Raw genomic sequence first — 16,422 nt, forward strand, 5'->3', positions numbered from 1 at the left:
AATACAAGGCTTCCAGAATACAGGGATATTGCTTTCAGTGATGAGATGCTATTGGAGTTTATCTTCTGACAAAGTCTGGTGTGATCTTAAAACATAATCAATGTGTCCAATACTCTTTCTGTGGGATGGTGCTTCATGTGGAAGAAGTCACTGATTGGATTAGGATTTTTTCTTCTGCCCTAATGTTTATGAGATTCTGTGCATAACTCAGTGGCTTAGTATATGGGAAGACGCACCTTTATTCAATGTTAATTTTTCTTTATTCAGTTAACGAAGGTATTGTTAATTGTTAATTCCTGACAAGAAATTCTCAGCCTCTTACTCTCAGACCCAACACACTGTGTCCAAAAATGTTTGCAGGTGCCAACTTCAATTTATGCCTACAATCTATTCTCTGTTAAATCTTTTTTTAAAAATGCACTAATGAAATGGACATATAGTAAACCTACCTACCCTAATAACATATGGAATTTTCCTAAAAAAAGATGACACAGCAAGCATAAAGTAGGTATTTGGCCAGTATTAAGCCAGTTTCCCTAGAGAACAAAACTGGCGAAGGCCTTAAATTTTGTGGAACATATATGTTTCCAGACTTCTGTGGTTACCTTCTATTGGAAAAAAAAAAACTGGTGGAATTTTACATGAGCAGGGCACTTTGTAGCTATTCCATTTGGTTGTTCTTTGGAAGTCAATACAGGCAACATTCTCTTCCTCTTGAAGGTTGATTCAGTCTGTGGCAAGAAACACAGACAAACCCAAAGAGGTAAATGTGCTTTATTGGTTAATTGTGAAAATATTTATCAAAAATTACATATACATATTGTGTAGTGTATCTTGATGAAGTGAGTCCATAAGTATTCTTTGATACTTGGAGAATGACCTTCATATTTAGATACCATAATCTTTTGCTTAAACTGTACAATGATAAATACAGAAAAATGTACTTTTTTTTAAGCTGATTTTTTTTATTGTAAAGTATTTGTAATAATGTAAAAGTGAGTCTTAAAATGTTCAATAAAAATCATGTCTTAATGTTTGGGTATGTTAATATAAATAGAATGGGAGATATCTTCTCCCATTTCTTCTTTACCCCAGAAAATTGGGAAATGAGGGAATCTAAATTTATAGAAGATCAAGGTTTATCTTCCTTCCCAGAGCTTTCCTTGTATTCCATTAGAGAAAATGTATGGAGAGTAGTTACCAATATCATTTTACTTCTTTTTCAGCTATATATTCCAGCCTTCTTCACATCATCCCACCTGGTTTTATTCATGGGGATAGGTACTGAATTGATCTGCGGTTTCATAGTGAACTCCGTTTTACAGTACAATCAGCCAGCACCTTTTCTGCCACCCATAGCCTTCCTAGCCTAAAGCACTGAAAGCCTTGATCAGGAATCCATCCTATAGATAATTGGTGTGTCTCCAGGCCGATGATTCTTCTCCATTGTTACTAGATGATGAGCTTTGGAATCCTCCCCACCCCCCTCTTATCACAAGCACCAGAAGTGGCTTTCTCTGCTTTTTCCTTGGATCAGTATCCTGTCCACACCTTGGACATGTTTCTCTATTGCTGCCACAATTTGTTGATGAATTAACTTATCAGAGGTAATTCTGTTATGCTCTTGGCTGTGTATATTTTTTCATAAAAGTATTTTATTATTTTCCAGTTACATGTAGAGATAGTTTTCAACATTTGTTTTTATAAGATTTCTAGTTTCAAATTTTTCTCCCTCCCCCCTCCCCAAGACAGCAAGCAATCTGATATAGGTTATATATGTACAATAACATTAAACATATGTCTGCATTAGTCATGTTATAAGAGAAGAATCAGAGCAAAAAGGAAAAACCTCCAAAAAAAAAAAACACATAGAAATAGTATGGTTCAATCTGCATTTAGATTCCATAGTTCTTTTTTTCTGGATTTGGAGAGCATTTTCCATCATGAGTACTTTGGAACTATCTTGGACCATTGTATTGCTGAAAAGAGGCAAGTCTACCACAGTTGATCAACACACAATGTTGTTGATACTGTGTACAATGTTCTCCTGGTTCTGCTCCTCTCACTCAGCATCAGTTCATGCAAGTCCTTCCAGGTTTCTCTGAACTCCTCCTGCTCATTGTTTCTTACAGCATAATAGTATTTCCATTACATTCATATACCACAACTTGTTCAACCATTCCCCAGTTGAGGGATATGCCCTCAATTTCCAATTCCTTTCTTAGATGTGTATATTTTAATGGTGATGGGGCTGAGCAAACACACTGGCCTCTTCCAATGAGCTATAAATTCTGCCCCCTTGCTAGAGGGTATATGTGACTGGCAACACTTGTCTAGCCCTGTATCCAAGGAGACTGAAGAAAGATGCAGGAAGAACTGCCCATTCAGTGAGTTACCAGGATGAGGAGAGATAGCTTCCAACATCTTTTAAGGTGGCTTCTTTGTGAGAACACATCCAATGCCAGATTTCTTTTGAATTTCCAGTGGAAGGAAAGGCATTTTTCTGCCCTCTCTCTTCAGACAGCAATGGTGACTGTGTGCACATGGCAGCAAGAACATGCATCAGATCTGAGACTGGACCCAACAGAAGTGATGGGGGGGAAGGAAAACATGCCCTGGCCTCTTTGGTCACTTCTGTTACATATAGATGATCTAGAACTGACTGGCAGAGAGAAGTAGAGTGTTTAGTGGGATTCAGAAGGCAAGTCTCCTGTTCCTGTAGAAAATTTGAAACATTATAGGTAGAAAGGTACCAAAGAATGTCAGGGTTGGAAGGGACCTCAAAGTTTGTTTATTGAAAACCACAACTGAAGAGCAGTCTTCTACAACACCCCCCAATCTTCATTCTCCACTTGAAGCAGTCTAGGGAAGGGGTACCTGTTACCTTTCAATGCAGCCCATTTCACTTTTGAACAGGTCTTCTCTTAGGAACTTATCCTTACATTGAAACAAAACTTGCGGGGCAGCTAGGTGGCGCAGTGGATAGAGCACCAGCCCTGGAATCAGGAGGACCCGAGTTCAAATCCGACCTCAGACGCTTAACACTTACTAGCTGTGTGACCCTAGGCAAGTCACTTAACCCCAATTGCCTCACCAAAAAAAAACCAAAAAAACCAACAACATTGTAGTTCAAGTTCCTTTTGGCATTTTAATCATTTTGTGTATTGTTCCCCTGGTTCTGCTGACTTCACTCAGAATGCTGACTGATAAAAAGGCCAAAAACATCACTACATACACACACATAAGTATACGTATTCATAAGCAGATCAGTGGAATACAATAAAGTGTAGCTCCACCCCCAATTAATACAAACAGAAGAAGGCTTAGACTTTTCAGATTAAATCAGAATTAAAAGAGCAAATGCTTACTTTAGGAAGACTAAAGTGTTTTGATCATTGGATAAAGACAGATGATACAGGAAATATCTTATGATTGGCTGAAAGAATAAAACCGTATTGGGCTTATCTGTAATACAAGAAGCTAGTTTAAAATGGTGCAGATGCAGTAGCAAGTCAGTGAATGGTGGTAGAATCCAATACTTATAAGAAGATATTGCCATGGGGGGGGTGGGGGAAGGGTGGGAGTGAGTGGAAAGGAATATAGAGCAAAGGTTCTTAAACTGTGGGTTGTGACCCTGTGTGTGGGGAATCTCAAAAAATTTGGCAACAGTAAAAGGTTAAGAAGCTTTGTTAATATACCTTTATACCCAGGGTGATGTAAAAATTTCTTGGGCAAAAAGTGGTCACCAGTGGAAAAAGTTTAAGCCCTGGTATAGAGGAGTGTGCTTCTCCCCTCCCTCTTCCTCCTTCCTCACCTACCTTTGACCAGGTGACAGCCTTGTGAAATTTGGAAGGTCAGAAGATCCAGAATTCCCACAGCTGTCAGTAGCAGTGTCCCTAGAGGGATGATGACAGCATCTGCTTCAGGAGCTGAGAGTTAGACTGAGGACAAACCAGATATATTGAGGAAAGGCAGCTTCAGAACTCTGTAAGAACAAAGTGGGTTTAACTTTGAAAGAGATTATGTGGCCAAATTTCTGGTTACTGGGAGTCCTCATAATGTTCCCCATGGATGTAGCTCTCAGACAGCTGGTACTATTGTAGAGTCCTACAAGAAAGTTAAACTCACAAGGGAGAGTATGCCCACGGTCCGGGTGAATGTTTTTTGTAACAACTCTCATTATATCTGCTTAGTAAATAAATACCTTTTCTTGAAGTCTGATTGATCAATGTGGAGTACACTGGATGGAAGCTTATCAACTATAGTAAATCCCAGCCCCTTGGGGTTACCCCTAACACCCTGAGGGAAGTAGTCAGTAAACCACTGGGAGTGGGAATAGGAGGTGAAGAAGTAACCCCCTACAATGTGTTCAACACTAGCAAGACCTAAAAACAAATTTCAATAGGAGTATAGTGTTCCATAAACCCCCAAATGCAAACTACTTGCAAAAGTTGAAAACTACTTATGAAAGGACCGAGCAGTTTATTGAAAAAATAGGTTTATATGTGTCATATATAATGCTACAATAAATCCCAAGTGGATAAATTAACTAAGTACAATATAAAAAGTTATACCATAAAAAAAAAAAGAGAGAATAGGTTATACTTTTCCAATGAGAGTTGGTAACCAATCACATAAGGGATAAAAGATCATATAAATTTGATATCAAACTTTTGATAATATTTTTTAAAAGGTGGTGGTGGTTGTTGGTCCTTTGTTCTCAAAGAGGGCTGTGCAAGGTCACCAACCTCTCTCCTCCAGAGCCGAGTCCATTGGCAAGATATGGAGCAGGATGACCCTGGATATTTGAGGCAGTTGTGGTTAAGTGACTTGCCTAGGGTCACACAGCTCTTAAGTGTCTAAGGTGAAACTTGAACTCCACTCCTCCCAACTTCTATCCGACTTGTACCACCTAGCTGTCCCTTCAACAAGTATATATTAAGCCCTTACTCTGTGAGATACTAGAAAATGAAGGAAACCCTGATGTAACCGATGCAAAGACAGTGTTGCTGAGTGATTAAAACCAGTCAGAGCCAAGAAGGCCTGGATTTGACACATATAGGTGAAGTTGCGGTCTAGTCAGTTGAAAGAGGTCAGTTTTCTCTTCAAGTCACAGATTCAATCCCTATCCCTCTTCAATATAGTTCTTATAACACAAAAGAAAATATGACAAAAGAGACTCTCTAGCAGCAGAAATGAAAGCTCTTAAAAGGTGGAAGGAGGTGCTGGTGAGAAATGCCTCATTCTGAACTGGATGCCCTTTACAAAAAGATGTTCAGTGATAGTCACCTCATAAGCCTTTGAGAGGTTTCTGCCCTAACATTTCCTCCTCTCCCGCTATATGCTGTACTGCTCCTTCAAAGCCATAAAACGTTTCCTCCTTTCTGAACCCATAATCCCCTGTCCGCTAATCTCCCCTAGTATTTTCTCAAATTCCATAATCAAATGCAATGTTACAATCTATGCATGGCCATTTTAAAACTCGGGAGCAGGATTCCCTTTAGTTCCAGAGAAAACAAGACAAAAGGGAGCAGTATAATAGGCCTTTGCAGGTACAGGTGGGTAAAGGACAAGGCCAAGCAGCAGCTGACAAATCCTCCAACACAGTTGCCAAATCGCCTCGACATGGGTTCAACATCATCTACCCTGAGTTCCAATGAAAAAAAAATGTCTCACTAGGGATTTTTTTTTTTTTTGGCCATTAATGCTTACTTAGTACAGAAAGGCATAATCTGGCCCTGTGGTCTGAAGGTGCAGGTGCTTCTGCTCTTGTGTTTCTGGCAAGGAGAGTCAGACTAGGAGTTTGAACCAGAGGTGTCAAATCCAAAATCAGATTAGAATGTCACTGGGACATACTTACCAAGAGAACAAGCATACTGGTGATGGGTGACTTTTTCTAAATCAGTATGTAAGGATCCAAGGATCCTTATGAATGCTTTGGTGGCCCCCATTTCTATTTCAGTTTGACACCCCTGGTTTACAACATCAATAATTTAAATTTTTTTGTGTTTTGGGGGTTTTTTGTGTTTTTTGTTTTGGTGAGGCAATTGGGGTTAAGTGACTTGCCCAGGATCACACAGCTAGTAAGTCTCAAGTGTCTGAGGCCAAATTTGAACTCGGGTCCTCCAGAATTCAGGGCCAGTGTTCTATCTACTTAGCCACCTAGCTGCCCCAATCATTTAAATTTAACCCCAAATTAATAAAAGTCATCTAAGATTCCCACAGGAAAAAAAAACAGCAAGCCCATTAAGAAGTTTAATTCCCTGAATTTGTGAAAACAACAACAATGACTTAGCAATGATCTTCACGGTCATTCCCATCACAAGCAAAGTCCTATTAGAACCACCACCATTATGATCCCCCCCATTGTAGTCATCCAAATAGTAAGTCATCCCCATCACTGCCACTCAAATCCCAGTCCTCTTCATCGACAATGTTAATCATGACAGAAGAACCATCACTGCTCAGCGTTACTTCATCAGCAATTAGCATCTTTAACGTCTCAAGGTCACCACACAGGTGTTTTATTTTGGGAAAAGACAAAAGCCTTTCCAGAGGTATATAAAATACTTTTTCGATACAGAATGGTTTGGGAGTCTCCTCAGTGGGGTCGCTTTTGGACTTATCACATTCAGGGTGCACAAGTTCGAGCTCATCACCACTATCACTGTCATTCTTCATTTTGAGACTCTCTAGTAGAACTCTCTTCATTGTTAAGATCTGAGAAAAAACTTCATTGGATACTGCCTTCCGAAGGTACTTTTCTTCCTTCAGGCTTGGATATATCACTGTACCAACCTGGAGGGAGCAGAAGAAAATTTCAGATGCTATTCAGAACACAGAAGATGTTCCTCACACACTCTTGAGTGTGCACACACACATGCGCACACACATACACAGAGGGAAAAAAAGCCAAAGCAAAAAACCACACTACAAAATGACTGTACTCCACTGGGAGATGAGGGAAGTAATATGAAATTGGGGGGAACCTCAGCTTTCTGAAGGGCATCACAAAAAGTTTATGAGGGCTATTAATATTTATTAAGCACCTATAATGCATTTTATTTCATGCCTACTGTATGGACTGATAGACACCTGGGATACAAAGACAAAAATTGAGAGTCACTGCCCTCAAGGGGCTTACACTGTACTGAGGGAAGTATGGCAACATGGTAAATGAAATAGAAAATATACAAAGTGTATAAATTTGTGACAGTGAAGCACTAGCAACTGTGGGGATCAAGACTAAGCCAGTATAGGAGGCTGTACCACATTTGAAACATGAAGGAAGCTCAGAAATCTGAGAAATCAGATAAGGAGGCGATGTATTCCAACTATCAGGACAGCCCGAGCAAAAGCAGGAAGATGAGATAGAATGTAGTAAGGCAGGTGGGCTGGAACCTAGTGTAAAGGAGAGTAACATATAATAAAGCTGGAAAGGTAGTGCTAAAGATAAAAAAACAAAAAGACAAAATAAACAAAAAAAAACCACACTCCACAAAACCATATACAAAAACAAAAACCAACAGTCCCTGCCTTCAGTGAATTACCTATATTCTAATTTCTAGAAGTCATTCTAGAACATGATAAGTGAATATGTTACAAATTGATATATCTATCCAGGGGAAGCTAGGTGGCACAGTGGATAAAGCACCAGCCCTGGATTCAGGAAGACCTGAGCTCCTATCTGGCCTCAGATATTGACACTTAATAGCTGTGTGACCTGGGCAAGTCACTTAACCCCTCATTGCCCCGTCCAAAAAGGAAAAAAAAAAAAAGATTATATCTATCTGGAATAACCCAATCAAGCAGACTGCTAACTAAATTTAAAGATTCATTTAATTTTTAAGGTCAATTAGGAAGGAATGAGGAAAGAAAGGACATTATTCTTCACAATACTTTTATCCTGATACCTGTGGGACATCACATTTTTTAAAATGTACATTTTGTACATGTAGAAGCAGTGGCTTAAAGTATCAACCTTCCAGAAAAGTTTTATCAAAAAAATGGATCACTGGAGCCAAGTCTAGGTTGAATGAAGACATCAAGAAACAGTAATCCACTGTTAGGATATACCTGAAGAGTTTTATCAACAACAAGCACTCTCTGTTCAAAGATTCTCATAGCATTATTTGTAACTTCTAACCACAGCACACTGATGCAATAGAATAACTACTAACATTTATACAGTGTTTTAAAGATTTGTAAAGCATTTTATATTCTGATTTTATCTTCACATATACTAAAAATCCACAAATAATAAGAGCTGTGAAGTAAGTACTCTTATTATTCCCATTTTAGAGATAAGGAAACTGAGGCTGATTGAAGGTAACTCCTAAGATTACACAGCTAGTGAGGTGGGACTAGAACTCAGGGGTCTTGACCCCCAGCCTAGCACCATCTCCACTTCAACACTTCTATGCATACTGTAATTAAGATGATCAAATATGAGTAACAGAATTCTAAATGGACCTTTATGAAATAATGCAAAGCAAGGAAAAGCAGAACACGAGAGTCAAAATTCACTTAATACTTAGTAATGTTTATTAGAAATGTTTAAATAGTAGTGAAACACAAATAGATGCAGATACTCTGCATTCACTTCCTCACTTCCTCTCAATCTGGCTCCCAGCCTCTCTCCATGGCCAACCATTTCTGAAGGGCCTATCCTCAGGCTTCCCCCCCTTGACCTGTCTGTGGCCTTTGACCTTGCTGATGGACCTCCTCATGGGTATTCCCTTCTCCTCTTCCTGAGTTTGTGACACTGCTCTCTCCTGGTCTAACCACTCCTCTAATTTACTTTGATGAATTATCTGTATTCTACCCCTACATGGGAATGCCCCAAGGCCTTGTCCTGGTCTCTCTTCTCTCTGTTCCCTTTCTTTAAGGGCTATCTACTCCCATCTGTTAAGTTTTCTTGATGCAGCTGATGCCCAAATCCAGTTATCTGGCTCTAATCTCCTGAATCCCAGTCCCACAGTACCAAATGATTGCTGGGTAACATATCAATGTCCCAAAGCCATCTCAAACTCAACATGCATAAAAAAAGTAATTCACTATTTTACCCCTTAAACCTGCCTCTCCCTCCAGCTTCCCTATTTCAAGGGTACCATCACACTTCTAGCCATCCAAGATTCACTATCTATCTTAGGGTCACCCTTCACTCTTCCCTCTTTCTGACCCCTCAATTCCCAATCCAATCAGTTACCAAGCCTTGCCATTCTACCTTCACAACCTCTCTCATAACCATTCCCTTTTATTTACTCACACAAATTTGTATGGTCCTTATCACCACTTGCTTGGGCTACTCCAACAGCCTCCTTGTTGCCTCAAGTGTCTCCCCCTTTCCAATAACATATGTACATGCTATCTCCCCAACTGAATGTAAGTTCCTTGAGGGCAGGGACTAATTTCTTGGTCTTTATCATCAGGTCCTGCACACAGTAGGTATTTAACAAATGTTTGTTAATTGTTGGCTAATTTTACAGTCAATAAGCAAGCATTGTAGCACCACTGGACCATAGTAAAATAAATATATTTTTTTAAAATATTAAACTGCTTGCCATTATAACTAAGCCTTTTCAGCCTCCCTAGATTGTTTTACCATTCCCCACCCTGGTTAAGAAGAGCATTAACATTTGATTCAAGTATCAGGCAAATGATACAAGAAAACATCCGAAACATAGCAACATCCCAGCCATCTTTTCTAGTGCTAACAAGAGGCTTAATTCTTTTTTCAAATATGCAGTCAAGGAAATTACTCTATTGCTGAGTTGAAGAAATAACACCTAATCTTGAAAGTCTCTTAGCCTTGGACTCTCTCCTACAAGGATTATTAGTAAGTTTGCATTTCATCTTAAGAGTATAAGAAATACTTACTGTTGTGTGAATACATTCTATAGTTTTTTCACTGTGTAGAGATTCAACTGTGTTTGGTATATTTTTCACAAAGACCCCTATCTGAGTACAGAACCCAACAGCCTCAGCTCCAGGTGGTGGTTCCCCTAATCCAGTAAACTCCACTGAATAACCATAGTGTCTTGCAGCATCTAAAGCCCTGAAGGGAAACAGACAAATTTTAAAAGTTATATACTTTAATTGGCTTTAAAACTAGATAAAATTATATCGGGGCCATAAGTCTAATCAGAAGAAATTTCTATCTGAAACCACTTAGTTTTTTAAGTGAACAAAGTTTTTAGAACTATTTAGAGTTTCATTAATATAGATAGGTCTAGAGATATATACTATATACGACATATCTAATAGATATACTGTTATCTCTACAGATATAACATACATACATACATATGTACATATAAGATATCACAATTATAAAATGCTTCAAAATGCAACTGTTTCAAGAATAATGCTTTACTACTCAACTTGGAGACCTTTTTCAAAAACTAATGACATCAGGTCAATGTCTTAATAGTGTTAACTGTAAATCATTCACACCAACAGAGGAAGAAATAGTACTGATAACAAAACAATGTCCATCCAACATTTATATTTGGCCTTGAAATGCAGTAGGTAACAGGCTTAGTCACGTAAGCAGTCAGACACAAAGGCCTAAGAGTGGACCTAAGCAACACTGTCCACAAAGCCCAGCTTGTCTTTGGCACTCTGACTTCTCCTTTCTTGGGCCTTCTGGAGAAGTAGCATGGTTTGGTGGAAAACAATGGGCTTCAAGTAAGATGATGTGGGTTTCATTCTTGGCCCTGTTATTTCCCAGCCAAATGGCCATGGATGAGTTACTAAACCATTCTGAGCCTGAGTCTTCAGATGTCCGACCTCAGAGAGCTGCTGTTGGGAGGAAATTAAGCTTCTAAGTACTACATAAGTATAAGCTATTGTCACTCCTGACAAGCCTAGTGCCTTTACAGAGTCTCGATCTTTATCAAAAATTGCTCAATAAAGAATTTTATACCAGTCATTCATTTCTCAGTATGGACAGAAGCCAGTATATTTCCTCTCTCTACAGGTTTACCAGTTTAAATCATATTTCAAATTGTCAAATAAAAGCCTATGTTCTGGAATCAGTTTTTACTCATTAACTGAAAAGTCTGAGGTTTTTTGGTGAGGGGAGAGGAATGGCCTTTCTCAATACCCTAAGACCATACCATGTAATCTACTACTCTTTGCTGGCATAAGGTTATCTCTTCTCAGACATATATTTCCTCTCTGACTAACTACAATACCCAGTTTCATCCTTGACAGCTGACAATAGTGGGTAGGAAGCTGCAAGTGATTTAAAATAATCCACTAGGTAGATAATCCAGTCATAGACAAATGAAAGCTGGCTAAATTGAACACAGAAAACCAAAAGGACAGAGAAAAACAACATTTTAGTACTTAAATACTGGATTAATTGATCTAATACAAGTGATAAATAACTAGAGAAAAGCCTACCTATAAAGATTCTGAAAATCTAAAGGAATCCATGGTCCGTAGGGAATGTGTTGCTTTCATTTCTATCAGCGCTAGCTAATGGCTTAAGTGTGGGCAAAAATGTAGGCTTGGTCTTCCTGTTAAGGACAAAAAGGCTGGTCCTCCAGGGCATCAAGGGAAAAGGAAATGCTCCTTGAAAAAATAAAACAAGTTCTCCAAAGGGGAAACAGAAGCAGAAGGGCATTACAAGCCATGTCACAATTGCAGCAGAAGTAAAAGGACCAATGACCCTTGTCAATGGATGGCTGTCTGTACAGATTTGGAGAACACCATTTCTCCTCCTCCACAAAATGAGGAGCCGTCTACAAATTCTACTGGGGCAGATAGCCTAGGAAGAAGAGGTTAGTTCTTAGGGCTGGCAATGCCTTGACCAAACATGCCAAGGCAACAATGGAAACTTGATATGAATAAGCAGGTGTCTGGTTTTCCTGGGGCATGCATCTGGAGTGTGATGAGAAGCTGGCAAGACTAAGATCATCACTGCAGGCTGATCTGGGATGGGTGACATCTAATTATGTGCCTTAAAACTTGCAAATCTAGGGGGCAGCTAGGTGGCGCTGTGGGTAAAGCTCTGGCCCTGGATTCAGGAGAACCAGAGTTCAAATTTGGCCTCAGACACTTACTCAGACACTTACTTGGCACTTACTAGCTGTGTGACACCCTGGGCAAGGCACTTAACCCTCATTGCCCTGCCCAAAAACAAAAAAACAAAAAAAACTTGCAAATCTGATTCAGACAACTTTAAGTTAAAAATAAAGAAAATTGCCCACATATATCTGCCAACCCAGATACCAGAGAGAGTAAAAGGTACAAAACAGGAAATACATGGAGAAGAAAAAACACTTATTCACAAGAACCAATATACAAGAAGGGTAGTAATAAAACCGAGAACCTCAGATGTTGATATACAACAAAGTATCAGAATTAGAGATTCTAATTCAAGAAGTTAAATTTGACCTCATGGCAATTATTGGGACTAGTAAGTATTATTAGTACTAAGAGTATTATCAAAAGAGGCTTTATTCAAAAGAAACAAAGCAAATACAGTGACTTCCATCAGATACAGTCATCTTTCTCCCCTACATCCACCCTTCTACACATTCCTTTGGCAAAAGTCTATCATTAACCTGGCTGAAAAAGCCTTCGATGACTCTATTGCCTTTAGGATCAAATAAAAATGCTACAACCTGACATTTAAAGCCTTCTACAATATGCCTTCAGTCTCTTTCTAGACTTCCAATTACTCCCTTTCAAATATTCTACCCATTCAGCTGATTTCCATTCTCACATTCCCTTTTCTGCACCATGTACTTCTCTAAGCTGTCAAGCCTGGAGAGCATGCTCTCCTCATTTCTGGCTTTCAGAATCCTTGTTTTCCTTCAAAAATCAGCTAGCTATCACCTTCAAAGTCTTCCTTCATCTCAGTCTCCACCAACACATTTCTCTTCTCAAATTACCTCATGTTCTTCTGCAAATATCACATATCCTCCCAACTGAAAATAAGTGCTACTTTATTTCTATCCTTGCACCCCTAGAACCTAGTGCCTTGCATACTTTTTGATTGATTTATGATCAACATGGGTACTCCCTCCAGCAGTGTAGATTTCAACCCATTGATATATTCTCATTCTTTATAGGTCCTCCCATAAATCTACAGGGATTCACCTATCAGAGATTTTCTTCTAAATCTCAACATTGGATAACAAATGAGTAACTGGACAAACGACCAATTGTCTACCCCTTATTATGACTAGCCTACTTCCCTTTCTTGGAGAATATATCTGCATTGCTAATTACATTGTAATCCTTCACTGGGAATATGGCATAACTAACTCATGTCTACAGGTCTTTGTCTTTCCACTACCCTTGAGGTGACCTGAACCTTGAATTCTCTGGAGACTGGGGCAGGCTGCCACACCAGCTTGGTAGCCATATCACATAACCAGAATATTGTGACAAAGATGGCCCTTTGTTTTGGAGAGAAGGTCATTAAAAGTACAGTGCAATTTCCCCATATGCCTGTCTATTTTCTTCTCTAATTCTATTCTTCTAAAGTGTTTCTCCATCATACAATCACACACAAGGACCATCATTATAGACAGTCAATCCAAGTCCTTGACTGTGGACAACAGGCATTCTTTGTCTATGGGGTGTTCCTTGTGAATGTGACTACTTAGGCTCAACTCTGGAGTTATACTGGATCCCACTTAGGAAGGTCTGCAGCATTCTGAAGACGGACCTCATCATCTATTAAGAATGGACTCTGGGGGGCAGCTAGATGGCGCAGTGGTTAAAGCGCTGGCCCTGGATTCAGGAGTACCTGAATTCAAATCCAGCCTCAGACACTTAACAGTGACTAGCTGTGTGACCCTGGGCAAGTCACTTAACCCCCATTGCCCCGCAAAAAAAACAAACAAAAAAAAAAACAAAACAAAAGAATGGACTCTGTCATGGAAGTCCTCTATGACAGTGGTAAATGACATGCTATGGCATGCTACCCTGTTTTATGCTTCACTTAATATTACTAGTTTAACTGGACATTCCCCAAAGACCTGAGATTTTTTCAAACAGAGCTGTAATTGGTTGTGTATGTACTTAAGTTACTGTCATTCTCATTCCAAAGCCATTATACCACTGCTGCCTCAAGGTAAAAATGGGAAGAAATCCATGTCCAAGAAGCATGGAAGAAATGAATTAAGGGAGAAATAGAAATGCTATCATGATGGAAGTGTATTAAAGAACTGCCCACAAAACTTAAGATTAGTTTATTCAATCTGAGATTTCCTCGGCAATAATGTAAAATAACACAACTATGGGGCACCTAGGTGGCACAGTGGATAAAGCTCTGGCCTCGGATTCAGGAGGACCTGAGTTCAAATCTAGCCGCAGACACTTGACACTAGCTGTGTGACCCTGGGCAAGTCACTTAACCCTCACTGCCCTGCAAAACAAACAAAAAAATAACACAACTATGTGGACATCTGCTAGAATGCTCTGTTAACCGCAAAAGTAGCTGAGAAACATTAAACTTGCCTAAAAGATCACTTTTCAAAAGAAACATAGAAAAGTGAAGAGACTGCTATTCTGGACTTGCTTCTGGTCCTGAAGGACTAGAGACTAAGTTATGTAGTTAAAGTGGTAGGAAGCCAATGGCAACTGTCTCATTAAAGCCTGCAACAGCTAAGAAGGGAGAAATCTGGGCACAAAGCTGTTGTGCATTTTAGACTAGGAATAGATTTCAGTATTTTAGAAAAATAGGTAGGATCTCACTGTCTACAGTTCCACAGGGGAAGCTGACCCAAGAGAGATGGAATGGTCTCAAAGAGATTCTGACAAGTAATTACAATGAGAAGGAAGAGGGGAAGAGTTAGGGAATTCATCAACCAAAGAGAAGCAATAGCACGTAACTGAAGATGAATTCAAAAGACACAGTCGTGACTGCTAGGCCTCGGAATGAGCTGAGGGTAGCAATGAATGTTAAGGACAAAAAAAAAGTGGTCTTCCTAAATAAAGCCATATTATTGAGGGGGTGGGATGGGAAGATTCAAAGACAGTCCGTGTCCATGGAGCAAGGGATGGAATGACAGGATAAAAGAGAAGACAGAACTACTTAAAAATAGCCTGAGACCTCAAAACTTTGAGGTGTTTGTGGTCTTTGAGTTCCCCTCCCCGATCTGAACAGTGAGATGGTGGGAATGGAAGCGACAACACTGCTGGAACTACAGGAGGCTGGGCGAGGGAGCATGGCAAGGGGTGACTGGAGATGTCTGTGTACTTTGTGTTATTTGATGCTTCTTTGATACCCAAGTATCTTCTATATCACTATAACATAACGTAATGCTCCCATTCAGATCAGGGAGTTTTCATCACGTTGGTGATACACCACCGTATCATCTCTTTCTTTATCTGATAGAACAGTAGGCCTTCTCCTACAAAGGCTAACCCTTCTCACTGTGACCTTGATGCCCTCCATCACCTTCCATTCTTCAGAACCCCTTCTCTCATCATTATCCTCTCCTTCACCTGACCCTCAAACCCCCTATTATCCCATCTCTATCTTTTCCACAACCAAAGGCTTTAGAAAGGCCATCCGTTCTTGTTTCCCCGACTTCCTTATACCCTCTTTTCTCACTCTATTGCAACCAGCCTGAAACTGCTTTCTTCAAGAATTCTACCAACCCTCTTAGTTGCTAAACTTGACAATTTCTCAGTTCTCATCCTTCTAGATTGCTTTACCTTTGACACTGTTGATTATTTCTTCCTCCTGGAAAATTTCTCTCTTAGCTTTTGTAATACTGCTCTCTGCTGGTCTCCTGCCTGACTGCTTCTTTTTATAGTCTCCTGGGGATTTTAAGTAGAACATAAGTTCAACAAGCTTTTGCAAAAGTCCAACATGATGGTAACAGCCCCCAAAAAACCTTCAACATAATCCTGGACTACACTAAAGCATAGCTTCCAGGAATAAATATGTGATAGTCACTACTGTATTCTGTCCCGCTCAAATGATGCTAGAATATTACTTCATTCTGGGCATCACTTTTTAGGAAGGACATTAATTTTTTTTTAAGTGCAAAGGGAGATAATCAAGATAGCTAAGGGCCTAAAATCCATTCCTTACAAGGACTGATTGAAGAAACTGGATGTATTGAGCCTATGGAAGACTGAGGAGAGACAGATAACTGTGTGACCCTGGGCAAGTCACTTAACCCTCACTGCCCTGCAAAACAAACAAAAAAATAACACAACTATGTGGACATCTGCTAGAATGCTCTGTTAACCGCAAAAGTAGCTGAGAAACATTAAACTTGCCTAAAAGATCACTTTTCAAAAGAAACATAGAAAAGTGAAGAGACTGCTATTCTGGACTTGCTTCTGGTCCTGAAGGACTAGAGACTAAGTTATGTAGTTAAAGTGGTAGGAAGCCAATGGCAACTGTCTTCACATTTTTTATGTGAAAGAAGGATTAAGTATGTT

General features: G+C 39.6%; 1 protein-coding gene across 1 annotated transcript in view; it reads right to left on the reverse strand.

Annotated features, from left to right (window-relative positions):
• Positions 1–6,266: 6,266 nt before the first annotated feature.
• The window catches only part of HENMT1 (HEN methyltransferase 1), a 28,862-nt gene continuing 18,706 nt past the window's right edge, over positions 6,267–16,422 (reverse strand). Inside the window, exons 6-7 of the mRNA XM_044003531.1 lie at positions 9,880–10,057; positions 6,267–6,798 (exon numbers count right to left, since the gene is read on the reverse strand). Of these exons, the coding sequence (XP_043859466.1) occupies positions 6,373–6,798; positions 9,880–10,057 (604 nt within the window). The 3' untranslated portion in view covers positions 6,267–6,372. The remainder of the gene's footprint in view (positions 6,799–9,879; positions 10,058–16,422) is intronic.

This window comes from Dromiciops gliroides, chromosome 4 (genome assembly GCF_019393635.1).
Source record: "Dromiciops gliroides isolate mDroGli1 chromosome 4, mDroGli1.pri, whole genome shotgun sequence".
Classification (NCBI taxonomy): Eukaryota; Metazoa; Chordata; class Mammalia; order Microbiotheria; family Microbiotheriidae; genus Dromiciops; species Dromiciops gliroides.